Source organism: Brachycentrus maculatus, unplaced genomic scaffold, assembly GCF_059751285.1.
Source record: "Brachycentrus maculatus isolate JH-2025_06_01 unplaced genomic scaffold, ASM5975128v1 h1tg000285l, whole genome shotgun sequence".
NCBI classification, from domain to species: domain Eukaryota; kingdom Metazoa; phylum Arthropoda; class Insecta; order Trichoptera; family Brachycentridae; genus Brachycentrus; species Brachycentrus maculatus.
In genome coordinates, this window is record NW_028281036.1 from 1,605,526 (window position 1) to 1,622,610 (window position 17,085).

General features: G+C 33.4%; 1 protein-coding gene across 1 annotated transcript; it reads left to right on the forward strand.

Moving 5' to 3' along the window:
• The first annotated feature begins 816 nt into the window (after positions 1 to 816).
• LOC148305155 (uncharacterized) lies at positions 817 to 6,472 on the forward strand. Its single transcript, XM_088267205.1, has 3 exons — positions 817 to 1,035; positions 2,234 to 2,335; positions 3,667 to 6,472. Exons 1-3 carry the CDS (start codon positions 898 to 900, stop codon positions 3,985 to 3,987), a joined length of 561 nt encoding a protein of 186 aa, XP_088123331.1. The 5' UTR covers positions 817 to 897; the 3' UTR covers positions 3,988 to 6,472.
• Positions 6,473 to 17,085: the final 10,613 nt, after the last annotated feature.

The window sequence follows — 17,085 nt, forward strand, 5'->3', positions numbered from 1 at the left end:
ATAAGCGATCAAAACTAGATAGGTACTGATTTCAAAATTTATTTATTGTAGCCACTCGTCGTTTACAGGATTTACAGCAAAGATTATACTACAAGAGTGTGCTTATTCATGTGACTATGGCTGTAACTGGAGAGTTTTTATGAACTTTTATAAATGCCTTTTTTTCTGAAATTTAAGGCCTTTACATCTGGAAAGTTCTAACAATAATATTATGTCAGTCCTAAAATGATCTCTAAATCAAAACGATAATATTTGTGAATAACTATAACGTTGAGTAATTTTCATTAGGAAATGATTTTTGAAGAGGGTGTATGGCAGGAAAAATTTACATGGCATTTATATCCATATGGAATGCAGAATGAGAATTTCAAAAATAATTTGATTTATTTGAACTGTGGAGACCGAAAATTTATGATTATCTAGTAAAATAGCTACCGCTTAGATATTTTGGATGAGAAAAGAAAATGTGTACCTAATTTTAAAAGGGTTACATATTATCAAAGGGGGTATCAGATTGATTGGCTCTAAATTGAACATCTGGCAACCCTCGTAAATACTTACGAATTCCTACTGACAGGAAGGAAACCCGCGTACTTTGAAATGAACGGAATGTATTATTAATTAAAATCTACTTTAAACACTTTTAGCGGACTTATTGGATATCATGGAGATGAAATGGATCAAATCGATATCTAAGATTCTTGTTTCAGCTGGATATCACGTTCTAAATCACGATTTCCGGGAACATTGTCACCAATTTGAATGTAATCAATATTTCTGACAAGACATTCGTTGACATTCGAGGCGGGGGATCGTTGACATTCGGGGACGGATCGTCTTTCCAAGTTGATAGTTCAAATAAGAGTTGTATCTTATTTTAATAATTAGCAATATAAAATGGCTGAAGGGACTTACGAGCATGCTTGCATGCGGGCTGAGTTGCTGGGATTGGAAAAACCGAACAAAGATGACTTTGTGAGGATCCAACCCGCTGCTTTGATAGAACAAGAGAAAATTGAGGCCGCACAATTCGAGGTACAGTATTTTATTTCTTACATTAAAATCAGTTTTATAATTTATTAAAATAATGTATTTATACAGTACAGAAAAAAATATTTGATGAATAATCCACCATGATTTGTATGTAAATTAACCACGAATTTATGTTAAATGTTGGATCTCCAATTTATTTATTTATTTTGTTTATTTATTTTTCATCACACTCTTAATTACAAATAACAATTTACAGCACAATTTATAATTTTTACTGTCCACATTTTAATATGATTTAATCAATGCAGATTGAATAGTTTATTTTATATTGTCCTAATTTGCAGTTTTTTTCTCCTGTCTCTATCTCCTCTTATATCATTTATTTATTGTAATTACAATGTATTTTGTTTGTTAGAGCCAAAATCACTCTTAAACAAAGGAGGCTTTCAAAAATTCAATGATGATTAATAAAACCTAATCTCCCTTTTTCCTTTTTTTTAAAACATAAATTGTATACATTTATTTAAATCACAATTTTAAACATATTCTTTAAAAAAATGCAGACACACCAAGCCACCTTGGTGGAGCTCTTTTTGAATACATTTTTCATTGTTTTTAACCATTTTAACCTAATATACACACAAAAAAGAGAAAAAATTTAGCATATAAACTTTTTTACAATTTTCATAGAATTAACTCTTGACCCATTCCTTTATTTTTTCTTTTTCCATATTTTATTTTGACCTCTAACATCCGTAGGCAACAAATTAAAAATATTCAGAACGATATATTGCAGTGTTCGATTCCCATATTAATTGTTAATTCCTGGGACTATCAAACCTTTGTTATGTGTAAATCGTGTATCATGGTTATGTACTAAAAGATTTCGATATTTTTGTCTAGTTTGTTGTTCAATGCCTTCCTTATTATCATCAATTTGTAATTTACTTAAATATTTAATAAAATATAAAGTAGTTACATAACTAATACAGTATTAATTTTGTAATTTATGTTTTTTTTAAATGTTCAAGTACTATCTACCCTCTGATTGCAAACAGCTATTTTAGGTATCAAACGTTTTGACCAATATCACTAGTCTGTTTTTGGTGGGTTGGAAGATACTGCTTTTTAGCAATAAGTCCCCCAATGTACATATTATTTTCCGTATAAAAAATTTAAATAAATAAATAAAATAAAACCAATTTACAGTAATAATTTGATTGTTTTTTTTTTGTTCTAGGATATCTCATTACAAAATGATGATTTAAACAAGGTGTCAGGGGGCCTTACTGAGTTAAATACTATTTTGTCTGGAACTCAAAGAAGGCTGAATAGACTAAAGGTAATCTCTCATTTTTTAGGTTGCATATTTATTTTTTCCAAAACTTGTTTAGTAATTATAAAATTACCACAATTTTTTTTGGTCCAAATCTTTGTTTATAAATGCTTTATAAAAAAATTCCCAGAATTTATTACAAAATTAAAAAATACAAGATTATTCATCAAAATCGATATTGTCCCCTTCAAAGTACTCCCCATCGACTGCAACGCACTTATGCCAGCGCTTGATCCAATCCTCGAAACATTTTTTTAATCTGTTTGCGGTATGGCCATCAGAGCCATCTTCGATTTTTCCATGACCTCATCTCGGGTGCTGTATGTAACGCATTTTGCGGGGCGATTTCTTGAGTCGACCGAATAGAAAAAAGGCGCAGGGAGCCAAATCAGGTGAATTTGGTGGTTGTTGGATGGTATTCCTTCCGTTTTTAGCCAAATGGTCACGGATAACGTAGGTATTGTGCAACAGTGCGTTATCATGGTGCAAGATCCACGAGTTGTTTGCCCAAAAATCGGTCTTTTTTGGCAAATGGCTTCTCGCAAACGTCTCATAACGCCCAAATAATACTCCTTATTGACGGTCTGGCCTTGTGGAAGGAATTCATGATACATAACACCCTTGTGATCCATGAAAACTGTGAGAATTGCCTTTTTTTTACTGAAAACGACATGGTTTTTTTGGTTGCGGCTCATTCGATGGGCGTTATTCACTCGCTTGGTGTCTGGATTGCGTGTCATACTCATAAATCCATGTTTCATCTCCAGTTATGATCCGTTTGATGAATGTTGGGTCCTTGGTTTTTATTTATGATAGTGGTTGATAGCGGAGACAACCCAGATTTGTGAAGTATTTGAACACACTCAAAATGTTGCAGTTTAAAAAAAAAGAAGGGAAATGCATATATTATTTACCTTGTTTATTATGAACAAGGTGTATAGATCATTTAGTTGATTTTTGTTTCTTCTAACTAATTCAATATGTTGTATTTGAATCTGTGTTGGGAACATTAGGGATAATCTAGTGTGGGCTAATCGGGAATTTCTCAGCATTTGCTCATTGCTGGGAGGAAACCACGTAAAACTCCTCAGGAGAAGGCGGACTGTTAACTGTCATAAGCAGATCTTCCGTTCCGCTAGAAGAGGGTTTGGCATTTTGCATCCTAGCTTGTTTTATGTTATCAATGTCCTTCACTATTTTTATCATGTATGATACCACCTCTCGTGACAGTTCCTTATGAACTATCACGGATCCGATGTCGGATAGGTTCTCACCTAGGTTCCTGCAACGCGCCTCCAGCTGTTACAGTTAAAAATAAACTATTTCTGAGTTTCCAGGGTGTCTGCGGCAGCCTGACGGACCTTCTCCGCAACAAGCTCGGGGGCTCTAAGGACAATATGTCCTACTCCACGGATCCGAGCTACATCCCCACCGACAGTCCACATTCCACTCCATCTAAGGCGCAGAGCTCAATCAACCACGCTCTTGATGATCTAGATACCATGAGAGAGAACCAGAGGACCGCGCTTAGTAAGGACATCAATCAGCATGTCGCCTCGCAGGTTGATAAACTGGATTCTTTACTGATGAAGGCCGACAATGCCCAGTACTCCATGCAGCACCAAAATAAGCAGATGAAGAGATATCTCGATAAGTAAACTTGTATACGTAAGGTTAAATGTCTGATTTTGCTGATATAATTTTTCTGGGTTATATTATTAAATCAAAAAATATATATAACATCTCAGTTTTACTAGGTAAATACTACTTTGTATTCAAAATCTACTGGCACATGCATTCGCATGCATTCAACATTGTATGTTATAACATCGTTTGGAAGGATGTAAATACCTTCATGCTGTTAACAATTAACACATCGTCATCGGGCAGTTTTTCAACAACCCCTAATTATACTCGGACAGTCTGCCGCCCGACCCTCAGTATACTAATCACAAGTAACCGCAAACCCAATTCCAATATGTACAATGATTTATGGCATCTCTCATGCTCTATCAAGTAAAATAGAACGCTTATAAGTGTCTCCCGCTTTCTACCAACAGTATGTAGTAGACACTTGTAAGCGTTTCTCGCAAACAATGTGTTAAGATATCACTGATATCTCAACATAGATGAGGAAGAATATGGAGTTCTGGGTAATGACAGGGCTTACAACCATTATCTATATTGAGATGCCAAAAATTTATGTTTATTTTGATTGTCTTTTATCCATATTTGACTTAATTTGAACAGATCCAATAAATATTGTCGGACTAACAAATAAAAATGTGAAAATGAGTCATGAAATAAAAATGCCATTCTTTTTTCCTAAATCTCACAACCCAGATAACGAGATTTCTGTATTCTATTGTATCAAAGATAAACCAAATTGTAGCTATGTATTATATATGATTTAATTATAACATGAAAGTAAGTCAAAGGTCATGGTGTTTGAAAGAGAGAAAGATTTGACAGAATGCAAGATTATCGTGCACAATGAATCCCTAGAACAGGTGCAAGAATTTTTATATCTAGGAAGCATGTTCGTAAGGGAAGGAAAAGTGGATAAGGATATTGAGAGAAGAGTGAATGCAGGGAATAGAATAAATGGTGCTTCGCTCAGACGAATGTGTGGAAAATCATTGTATGACAGAATTAAAAATGAAGATATAAGAAAGGAATGTAAGGCTGAACGAGGAATAATTGAAAAGATTAGGAAGAGTTCTTTGCGATGGTATGGACATGTGGAGCGAATGGATAGCGAGAGAATGACTAAGAAAATATATGTGGCGAATGTGAGAAGGAAAACAGAACGTGGACGACCGAAAAAGACTTGGCACGATCAGATCAATCAGAACCTAAAATCTGGCGGTGTCAAAAGTCTGCGTAATCGGAGGGCATGTATGACTAGATGTATGGATGTGAAGGAGGCGAGGAGTGTATGTCAGGACAGAAGAGTGTGGCGTTCCATCCTCTCTACCTACCCCTGCGGTAAACGGCGTGATGGTAGTAGTAGTAGTAGTAATTATAACATTATAATTTTAAATTATCCATCATTTATATATGAAGCAATAACTTTGTGATTTTCCATTTTATAACTAAAATTTACCTTTGTTTTAAAATCACTATAATGGTTTTATAACAAAGTTATATTTGATTTATTGAATTTTCTATTTTATTTTAAATTTGCAATTTTCTTATGTGAGTGTTGTGACTTCCTAAATAAAATATAAAATTATTCATAATGATATACTGCTGCGTAACAAAGTCCCTTACCACGTTGAAATCCATATATGCTGAAAGTTCAAAGTGGTAAGGAATTTTATGTTCGTAAAAATATAGAGTTTTCCTTTTAATAAATAAAAATATACATTTATGTAGTAAAATTAGAAATGTTTATGATTGTATATGTAACAATTGCATTTTTGTACTTTGTTTAGTAGTGATATGTGCATAGTCTGTGTTTGAGAAAATGAATCTATGGTGTTTAGTTTTATTGGAGACTGGAAAATATGCTTTGATATTTTATGATGGGAGAGAAATGCAATGTAGTAATAGAGTGATGCCTCCATTGCAAGAAGTGGTGTCGGAAGAAATCGAATCTCCTGACTCTATATCTACAAGAGTGGACAGGAGAATGAATTGAGGAGTTGTTTCCAGCTATATGTCATTTAATTTTTCATTCAAACCCTTATCCGCACCCCAATGGTGCATAGGGCACTGCATCATATAAACGCAGTGTTATCTTGATCATTAACATGAAGGAAAGGTTCAAAGCCCTCCGCTTCAGATACCAGTCCAGGGTAATATTGAATAAATATTAGAGTGAAAAAATCACTTATATTTATTTGACCCTCCCTGGGAATCGAACCCGGGACCTCCAGTACGGTAGCCGAGCGTGCTGACCATTACACTACGGAGGCGGACAAATGTGTCAGAGAAAAGCAAATGAGTACATAAGAGCCAGACTCCCAGGAAGACCACGTAAATGATGGAAAGACAGCTGGTCATCCACCTCCCGGGAGCGGACTCCGAGAACAACAGGACACAGTCCTAGCCAAAGAAAAAAAATTAAAAGAATCCTGGCTTAAGAACAAGTAATTCCTAATCTTTAGCATGGAGTGGTAGAATAAAAGAAAACAAAAATAGTAGAGGGAAGATTTAAGGACATATCCTGCAATATGGCGACCTTATCACTAACATAACAGGGAGGAGTTTAGAATCCAAGAGAGAATGAGGATGAGAAGTTACATGGAAACCTGACTTTAAACAAAAAGTAGTAATTAAATGCACCAATAATTGTCCAGTTCTCACATTTACGAGGATAACATAGTCTTTTATTTATTTAAAAGTGCAAATTACTGACGGCTGTTTTTATATAAAATTTATATAGTTACAATAACACATTTACAAATTAAAATTAAATTTGTTCACTGTTATTTAAAAAAATATATTTGCTTGTCCAAATTCATGCGAATGGTTGATACATTTTGGATGGATATCACCAGTCATCAGATTCATGCAGTAGATTTGTATTAGATGCATTAAAATTATCTTGTAATTTTACACTCATTTATGTCTGGGTGTTGGATCATATCCCAAGCTTTCAAGCATAGGTATGAATGTTACAATCAATAAAAAAAGCAATAATTGACGAAATATATTATAAATAGTTTCCGTGATAGGTTCTAATAATTTATAATCAGTGATGTGCTGCTATTGGTTGCTAAAATAATTTGGGTTCAGAGAGGTGATTGTTAAAACACACTAAGGACGTGTATTTTTTGCACCTGCGGAGCGCTGGCTACTGAATTTGATAATTGTGTACATATAGTTAAGACCTTAACAAAGAGATTGATACATAATATTCATATGAAAACATTAAATAATACCTTCTTTTCAAACTTCGAAATGAGGCTGGCGCAGGAGGTAAAAATACCCTTCCCGTCCTTAAGCATCAATCGACCGAACGGTTAGAAATACCTTTCCTGTCCTTAGTGTGCTAAAATATGGATTTTTTTTTTACCATCTTATTTCTAATATGGTGTTTTTACACGGTCACAATAATTACTTGATTTGATTTGATAAAGTAAAACCTAGTGGCAGTTTAATGTACTATTTTGTTCTCATAACTATAATGGATATAGGTACATACTTACGAGTGACATGTGCTGGAATAGTGTAGAATATGTTTATTGTGATTATGAATCATGTTACTCGTAATTTGATATCAACTGAATGGTATGCCGAATACCAAACATAAAACGATGATGAATACAAATAATTACCCATAGTTTGCTATTTGGTATTTCAACAGAATATGGACATACTATGCCGAATACCAAACATAAAACTATTACGAATACAAATAATTACCAAATATTTGATACATCTGTAGTATACACCAAAGTGCCAGCCAGTTGCCAAAATTTTAGCAGCACATCACTGTATATAATGAATACAAAGAGAATTTGAAATGACTAAAAATGAAAGCGTTGTGTTTTGTCTGAATCTATTGTCACTGCATTAGAGACCAATAATTAACATCCCACAACTAATTTTTATTATATCAAGTTGACATTTCGCAATTTGAATTCAGTCAATGACCAAATTTACCAAAAATTTTAGAGTGTTCACACAGGAAAGGTATTTCTATCTGTTCGGTTGATTGATGGTTAAAGACGGGAAGGGTATTTTTACCTTCTGCGCCGGCCTCATTTCAAACGCAGAAGAAAAGAAGGAATTTTCCAATGTTTTTATATTAATATTATATACTAATCTCTTTGTTAAGGTCTTAACTATACGTACATAATATCAAATTCCTGTCGCCAGTGGTCCGCAGGTGTAAAAAATACCCGTCTGCAGTGTTCATATTAACGCCAATCTGCTAGACTGGACGCATTTGCTATGTACACTCCTTTTTTATTCATTTCAACAGCACTTTGTAACATTTATATATAACGCCAAAGACAAATCAAAGCTCTTATTTTTTAAAAAAATATATGTTTTTAAAATAATCAAACATAAATTAAAATATTTAATAATTTACTATGTAATTTAAGCATAAGCATTTATTTATATTTTATTGTTCCGTGTTATAATTAGAGACTTTATAATATTAATAATGATATTTAGTCTAGCTTTTTATATCCCTGTATTAGAAGTAGTTGTGGGTGCTTGATTATATTGACAATAATTGTATTTCCCAAATACATATATCTCTCTCAGCTTTTAAATATGTATTTACAAGTGAAACAATATTTTAAATAATTTATATGTATCTAAATATATATGTGATGTGATTCAATATCTTTATTTTATCCAATAAGTTTGATATGATTTTTGTATTTTTAATCTTCCGACTTGTTGAAGTGAGTTCTCTTTTGTTAATTCTTGCAAAGATCTCTTTTGTGAGTTCTTGCAAAGTTCTCCCTTGTGAGTTCTTGCAAAGTTCTCTTTTGTGAAATTCTCTCTTGTCACTTAATATTGAATATGATAATGACAGAAACTGTCAAGAGGCACACTGTCTACCAAGAGGAATGTTTAGTTTTGCATGTGTTGCTGTTACGTTCAACTAATGGCGCTGCCATTGCGTTGAAAAAAGCCTTTTTTAGCAGTCACAAGTGTATGTTAAAAACATGCGAGTATTCGAATGCAATGGTATGTCAAAATTTGTAAGTAATTGGTGGATTACTTTAGGTTTTGAAGAAACGAATACATACATTAATTTATTTTTATTATAATGTATTTATTTATTAGTACATAAGTATATTTTTAAATTCGAGAAGCAATAATAATTAATTGGTATTTTAAGGTTTTGTTTGTTTCCCCTGTATAGATTTGATAAGTATATTTATATTTACAAATTGTATGTGATACTTCCTTGCAATTTTATCTGCCTCTTTATAAAATGTTAGTAAATGTATGAAAGCAATAAAGTGTTAAATTATCCATAAAGTGTGTTTCATTGACATAAATAAACAGCATTTTGAGTGTATCCAAATACTTGTTCACAAATTTGGATTATCTCCAACTATAGGAGTTAATTTTCATATTATTTTTTGACATCTCATCAAAGATGAAGAAGAATATTGGAGTTCTAGTGAATTAAGAACAATGTTTCTAAATTGGTTCATATATATAGAACTTCCAAGAATTTGAGTAGTGTGGTTGTCAATAATGGGTAGAATTGGTGAATGTTACATGTGTGTAAAGTGATCACTTAAACCAGCATGACGGTCGTCAGCCATATTCTCCTCCATATTCTTCTTCATCTTTCATGAGATGTCAAAAAATAAATATATGTTATATATATCATAGAACATATTTGTATAAACTCCGGGTAACACAAAGAGCGATGGAGAGAAGGATTTTAAACATATCACTTAGGGACTGAGAAATAAATGTTTGGATAAGGGAAAAGACCAAGGCAAAAGATGTTGCTCAAAGAACCACGGAACAAAAGTGAAACTGAGCAGGTCATGAAAACAACCACAAAGAAATGTGTTTGATAATAGATGGACGAAGAAGGTTCTTGACTGGAGGCCTAGAACAGGACTCAGAAGCGTGGGTAGGCCCCAGACAAGATGGTCCGATGACATTAGGAAAGTGACGGGCCTACACTGGAAGAGAGTCGCGTTCAACAGAGAACTGTGGAAGTCCAAGAGCGTGGTTTTTCTTCAATATTGGTTTTTCTTTTGATACAAGGCTGAAGTAAGTAAGAAAGTGTTTCATTTCTTTAGCGACTGGATCTTGATGCCTTGTTGAGGAGAAGCAAGCTTGATGGCTGCTCTCGGGAGGCAAGTAGATACAGTCTGTTCACAGTAATTTTACCTCTAGTTTTTTTTTTTTAATTATTTATTTGGCAGAAGAGGTAAAATAACTGTGAACAGACTGTACATGGCCCAGCCAACTGAATTGCCTATTCTTGGCGACAGTTGTGACCATGGGTTGCTGCATCCTAAGCCGTATTTCCACATTCCTCATTGAAGTTAAACCACCGCACGTCTAAAATGCAAGACGTGTATTCTCTAAGCTTAGTATATACGGCTACTCTGGGCCCTTGTGAGGTGCCATGTCTCACAGCCGTATAAGACAATAAGAGAGATGCAGGCACTTATATATGTGGTATTTGGTCTTCACCAAGTACAAATCCGATCTCAAGATTCTTCTTCTTCCTATATAACTAACTAACCAACTTACCATCATGCCGTTTACCCTCAGTGGTAGACAGAGAGAATAGACCACCACACTACTCTATTTTTGCCAACGTTCTTGCATCTCCTCATACATACCCGCCGATTATTTTGACTCCTAACCCGACCCCCTTCCTTTTATATGCATCGTTTAATCAGTAGATCCGTTTACCGACTGCTGCTATATGCCAACAATAGTAAAATATTAAAGCCCAACGTACGATAAATCGCAACTTAATTTTCTTTAAACCCAGGTAACATTTGAAGTAATTGAATTTTTTAGCTTAGATACCGTTTTTGTATTGAAATAATTAGTTATTCTTCAAAATAAACATATGGTTTTCAAGAGAAAACAGTTATTTAAAAGTATGGAGATATGATAAAACGGAAGAGGTATTCTCGAAATGCTCCATAAATTTTTTAGTCAATGCATAGTTCAATTTATGTTTAGATTAAGGCCCGGTATTCGTTAAGGCATAATTTTCTCTAAATCCAGGTAACATTTTACTTAATTGATCTATTCTTAAAACAACGTTTTTGTTATAAAGAATAAAAATTTCTTGGAAATAAACATATAGTTTTGAAAATAAAACAGTTATTGAAATGTAAGGAGATGAACAGACTGATTACTGAATTCTATGTTTGCGAGTAAGGCCTTAAACAAGAATAATTACTGGACCAAATTGAATTGTTTTGAGTGACATCGTCAAAAGGAAGAATAATTGTGTCCCCTGTTCAAACTTCAGTGGCCCAATTAAGTAATCAAGTTGTGGCTTTATTGTATCCGCTGCTAACAGGATTGTAGTAGACAGTTGCAATTGATCCCTCTACATCAGTGGTTCTTAACTGGCGCTCCACGGAGCACTGGTGCTTGTTGCAAGTGCAAATATTTATAATTTGAGTTGCAAATATCAAGAAGAAGAAAAATTCTATATAAACGGATTCTCTATAAACAGATTCTACTCTAAAAATGGATAGCTAGACGCACCAAAGAGTCCATTCGCCAGGAACTAAGCTTGGATGGCTTGACTCTGGCCAATGTCTGTACCCGACGGATTCTCCAGTTCTTTGGACACGTTGCGCGTGGTAACGAGGATAACCTGGAACGACTAGTTGTGATCGGTAGCCTGGAAGAGAAGAGAGGGAGAGGAAGATCCCACACATGATGGACCGATCAAATTACTACAGCAGCAGGCACCTCAGTGGTTGAAGCGCTACGTGCAGTGCAGTCAAGGGATAACTGGAGAAGAGTCATTGCTTCTACAAAGGTCACAACCCTCAGCAATGAGGAATAAGACGGAAAAGAAGACTCTTAAAATAAAGTTCTCAGAAATAACTCTAGATGAATTACACACTCTCTAATACCCAGCTCTCTACACATGGGCACTGATAATTTTACTACAGTTTTCAAACTTAAATATGTGTGAGCTAGGTTTCTCGTCATTAACCAATATTAAAATGAAGAAACGCGAAAGGCTTAGCAATTTAGTTGAAGAAATGAGAGTTGCAATATCAAATATTAGATCTATCGCTGAAATTTGTAAAAGCTGACAATCTCAGGTGTCACATTAAATAATTTTTGTTGCAAAAACTTTCATTCGAGTACTTTCATTGGAGAATGTAATTTTTAACTTGTGTAGTAAAATAATCGTTTTATTTTTAATAAAAGTTATCTTAGTATGTTTTTAGAATCTTAAGTTTTGGTTTTTTTAATCATTCTGCAAATTTTCCTTATGATGAAAAGTGCTCCCTGACTTCAAAAAGGTTCAGAACCACTGCTCTACATACAAATATATCACGTCAGTAGTAATTGGCTGACTGGATAAATACATACACAATGTAAAATGTTTACAGCAATATATATTTGGACACACTTAAGCGGTCCGGGAGTGATTTTCTGCGGAAAAAAACAGTATTTTGGGAGTGAGTTTTAATTGGTATTTTTTAAAAAACTTTTATAATTTTATATCGTAATCCATGCTACAAGCAACATATTTTCTTGAATAAAATAAAAATATTTATAGCAGTGAACATGATTTGGTTAGTGATTATGTTGTTTAAATTCAATCACAGATGGCAGTACATGTGCCATTTTGGATTTAAAAAAAATTCACCGGGCTTTAGTTACAAGCGCGGCCGTACATGTCCGCCATACTCCATTGAGGAAAGTTTGGTAGGGCCGTACATGTACGGCCATACCAAACTAATAGCCAAACCAAACCATAAACATGAAAAAAAGCTGCCATTAATTTAGCAATGTAACCAATATTAAAATAACTCCATCGTTTCTGTGACGTATTTCATCGCCAACTTACGAAATTACCTTTTTTTAAGGCGATTTTCCAAAAGAAGAATGAAAATATTGATTATATCGGCTGTTATAAACACTTCACGAGTCTAATACAATCCTTTATAGGTTGAGTATGTTAAATTAGATATTCCTCGCGCCTGACAAAGATCCATAGATAAAACATACATAATTGTAATTGAAAAAAACGTGGGAAATGGCTTAATTGTGTGTGTAGGTATGCACCAGGACTAAATGTCAGTTGGAATAATAATTTATCTATGGAATGTTTGAAGTGATACCGAATGGAATTTAAATGACTGCTCTAGATATACCCAGACATTCAGGTCAGCCATTGAGATTTATTAGGATTTTGCATTTTCTGATAAAGCCATTTTGTATGCATTATTTACGAGTTGTTACATTATTTATACTTATAGCAAGGGTGGCCAACCTGCGGCCCGCGGCTCCCTAACGTACGGCCCACGGTCATGTATGACAAATATTAAAAAAAAATATCAAGTCCTTCAGAATTAATTATAAATCACATTTAAGTTTTTAAAACAAATGGAGTCTCTGTAAAATGAAATGCATATATTCTGATGAAAATGTACTCAAATCTCGCACTGAGTGGCCATTGATAAATTGGTTATATTGAAAATAAAATTGGTAATATTGTTTGATTTATGTGTTCTTATTGATAATATGATTGTGATAATTGATAACAATGTTACAATGATTAAAGAAAACACTTCGTTTTTTACCACTTGAGTGATAATCAAAATTATAGACTACATGTTTCAGAAGTTAAACTTCCATCATTCAGGTCTGTATAATAACTATAGTTTTATACAGACCTGAATGATGGAAGTTAAACTTCTGAAACATGTAGTCTATAATAAAACTCAAGTGGTAAAAAACGAAGTGTTTTCTTTAATGATTGTTACATGTCTTACCACAAAGTTAATGCCGAAACAATAAATAAGATAACATTGTTTATTACTTTTTTTTGACATCTCATCAAAGATGATGAAGAATATGGATGTCAATAAAATCCTATGATAATAACTCCTGTAATTGGAGATAATCCAGATTTTGTGAACAAGTATTTGGACACACTCAAAATATTGTAAATATTAAGAATATAATAAAATACCCCGAAAATATGGTCCGACGACATGGCCATGGTGTGTCCAACACTCAAAATGTTGTACAAATGTTTTCTTTTGCTTTGATTACAAATGTTACTTATTTATTAAATACATTATTTTTTATTATTACTTATAATGTTTTTATTACTTACAAAGTGCCATCAGTTAATTACTATACAGATACATTTTTTGTTGGTTCAATGTGTATTTTGTTCGCACATCTGGTCGTAATAATGTTTCTTTTTCACAATTACCCTGATTGTACTTTCTGATTACCTCTGCATTCAAATTATTCATAATACTTTTAAAAAAAATCAAAGTTTATAACGCTCACTCCTTTCAAGAACGTCATAAATAAAAAATCGTCAATTTTCAGCTGTGCATGTTTTCGGAATGCCCAGAAAATGTACTGTATCCCAGCAAAAGAGGCATATTTTTTAATTAATATTTACCCGCTACAGGGCAGAAAGTGTTGTTATTGCATTTTGAAGAAAAGGTAGTGTTTAATTATTTTTTCAAAAATACTAAATATTTTTCAAATGGAGAAAAAACATTCAGGTTTTACCTTAAAAGATCTGTTGCACAGTAAAAAGTTCAAAAAGTGGCTTGATATTTATTTTTAATACATTGTATTATATTTTTAAACTTTAAAAACGTTCTCCTGATAAATCATTTTATTTTATTTTTGTCGTTGTTGAAAGGAGTGAGCGATATTTTTTTTTTAATTATTACTGTCTGTATGCGGTTCTTTGGAAAATTTTAGGTCACGATGCGGCCCGGGGTGCAATAGTTGGTCAGGTCTGGCTTAGAGCAATGTACAGTGTGTCGTCGTGAAGTGATGTTGTGGCATTGAAAGCTCTCACATTTAGAAGCATCTTGACTTCCTGACAGACCTCTCTTGCTAAGCAATTTTATTTTATGAAATAGTTGAAAATAATAGAGAATTTGTGAAAGAAACAAAATTGTATCCCGTTTTACTGTGTATTTACTATTAATAGCTTTCAATGTCCCTGTCACTGCTAATCTAAATAAATACAAGTTTGTAAAACCACCACCAAGTTTCTAGAAGTGCCCCTGGTGAAAGAAATAGTAGTTAGTCAGTCAGCTAGATCCGATTTCAACCCGACGTTGGCCGGTACACAGACGCCTCCATTACCCCGACCAGCACAACAGATAGACACGGAATAGTGCCAAGGCATTTGCAGAAATGTTCAGATATCTCACTCAATCACTATTCATCGACATTTTATTACAGATCCCTTTCACAAGTTGCCATTTTTATTTGACACAAACTTGATGTTGTGGCATTGAAAGCTGTCCCACCGCATTCCCAGATCTGGTACAGAAGCATCTAGGCTTCCCGACAGACCTTCTCTTGCAAAACAAACCTTTTTTTGTTTGTTTTCGTTTTATGAACTAAGTAACGAAATTTAGAGAAAATGTGAAACAAAATTGTATCCCGATTTTACTGTGAATTTACATTTCAAAGCTTTCAATATCCCATTGATGTTGTGGCAGTGATATTGTTAATCCTCTTTTACAAAGCCGTCATATCGCTCACTCCTTTCAACAACGTCATTTTCAGTTGTGCATGTTTTCGAAATGCCCAGAAAATGTACTATATCCTAGAAAAAGCGGCATATTTTAAACCTAATATTTACCCGCTACTGGGCAGAAAGTGTTATTTTTGCATTTTGAAGAAAATGTATTGTATAAGTATTTTTTAAAATATACTGAATATTTTTCAAATGGAAAAAAAAACATTCAGGTTTTACCTAAAGAAGATCAGTTGCCCAGTAAACTGTTCAATAAGTGGCTTGATATTTGTTTTTAATACATTTTATTTTATTTTTAAACTTTAAAAACGATCTGCTGAAAAATCAAGTTTTTTGATATTTGACGTTATTGAAACGAGTGAGCAATATGAGGTCTTAAAAATAGCTAGGCTTAGTGTTGCCAAATTATTAAAAAAATACCTACTTATCTTACAAATTTGTTAACAGTAAATTACATCAAGACTTGCTTGATCAAAATGCTACCATAGCGGTTGTAGGAGCAAAACGTTTTGTTACGTTTGCAAACGATGTAAAGAATAACCATTACACCCAGATTTCCGTTCACGAATGTAAAATATATTTATTTCTAATATGATTATAATTTTTTATTATTTTATTGCAATGTTTCGTTACATTGTAACAAATATAAACATCTTATTTTACCTGTACATGTAATTTATTATCATTTAAAAAAAATTATTATAATAAAAATATTACAATCCTATATTATGCTCTCTCTCAAATACAAATAAGCCTCTTATGAAGCCTTTCTAAAATTCAAAAAAAATTGCTATAAAAAAAATATTTTGCTTCCGTGTCTAATTACATACACGAATTCCATACTGTAGATTTATTTTTTTTAATTGGCAAAGCACCCAAAATTGAGTGATACATGCATGCCACCTTTTATTACATAATAATGATACATAATAATGATTACTAAAAGTTACTTAAACGTTTTGGATATACTTATTAAAGTGCTTTATGACCGCACTATTGACATTTTGGGAATTCATTGAAACTGTAGATTATTATATAATATAATAATATAATAAAACCCTTATCTGCAGCCCAATGGTGCATAGGGCACTGCGTCATATAAACGCAGTGTTATCTTGATCGTTTACACATGAAGGAAAGGTGATCAGCCCTCCGCTTCAGGTACCAGTCCAGGGCAATATTGAATAAATATTACAGTGAAAAAATCACTCATATTTATTTAACCCCCCCCTGGGAATCGAACCCGGATCCTCCAGAACGGTAGCCGAGCGTGCTGACCATTACACTACGGAGGCGGACGATTATTATACTTCATAAAAATAAAATAGAAAATTTACACGATAGACTTAAACTATGTAGAATTATATAATTAAGTCTACGAATGTCCATTACAGGTGGTGAATTAATTACAATTTATTATTTATCGTTTTGAAGGAGGTAGGTACCGCTTAAAAATATTCAACAGTATGACGTCTTCAGGTGAGTAACAGGTCTTCCTTCGTCCGGTTCTAATATCTAAATCAGTGATTCCCAACGCGCGAGTCGTGGACAGGTATTAAGCCATAAAAAC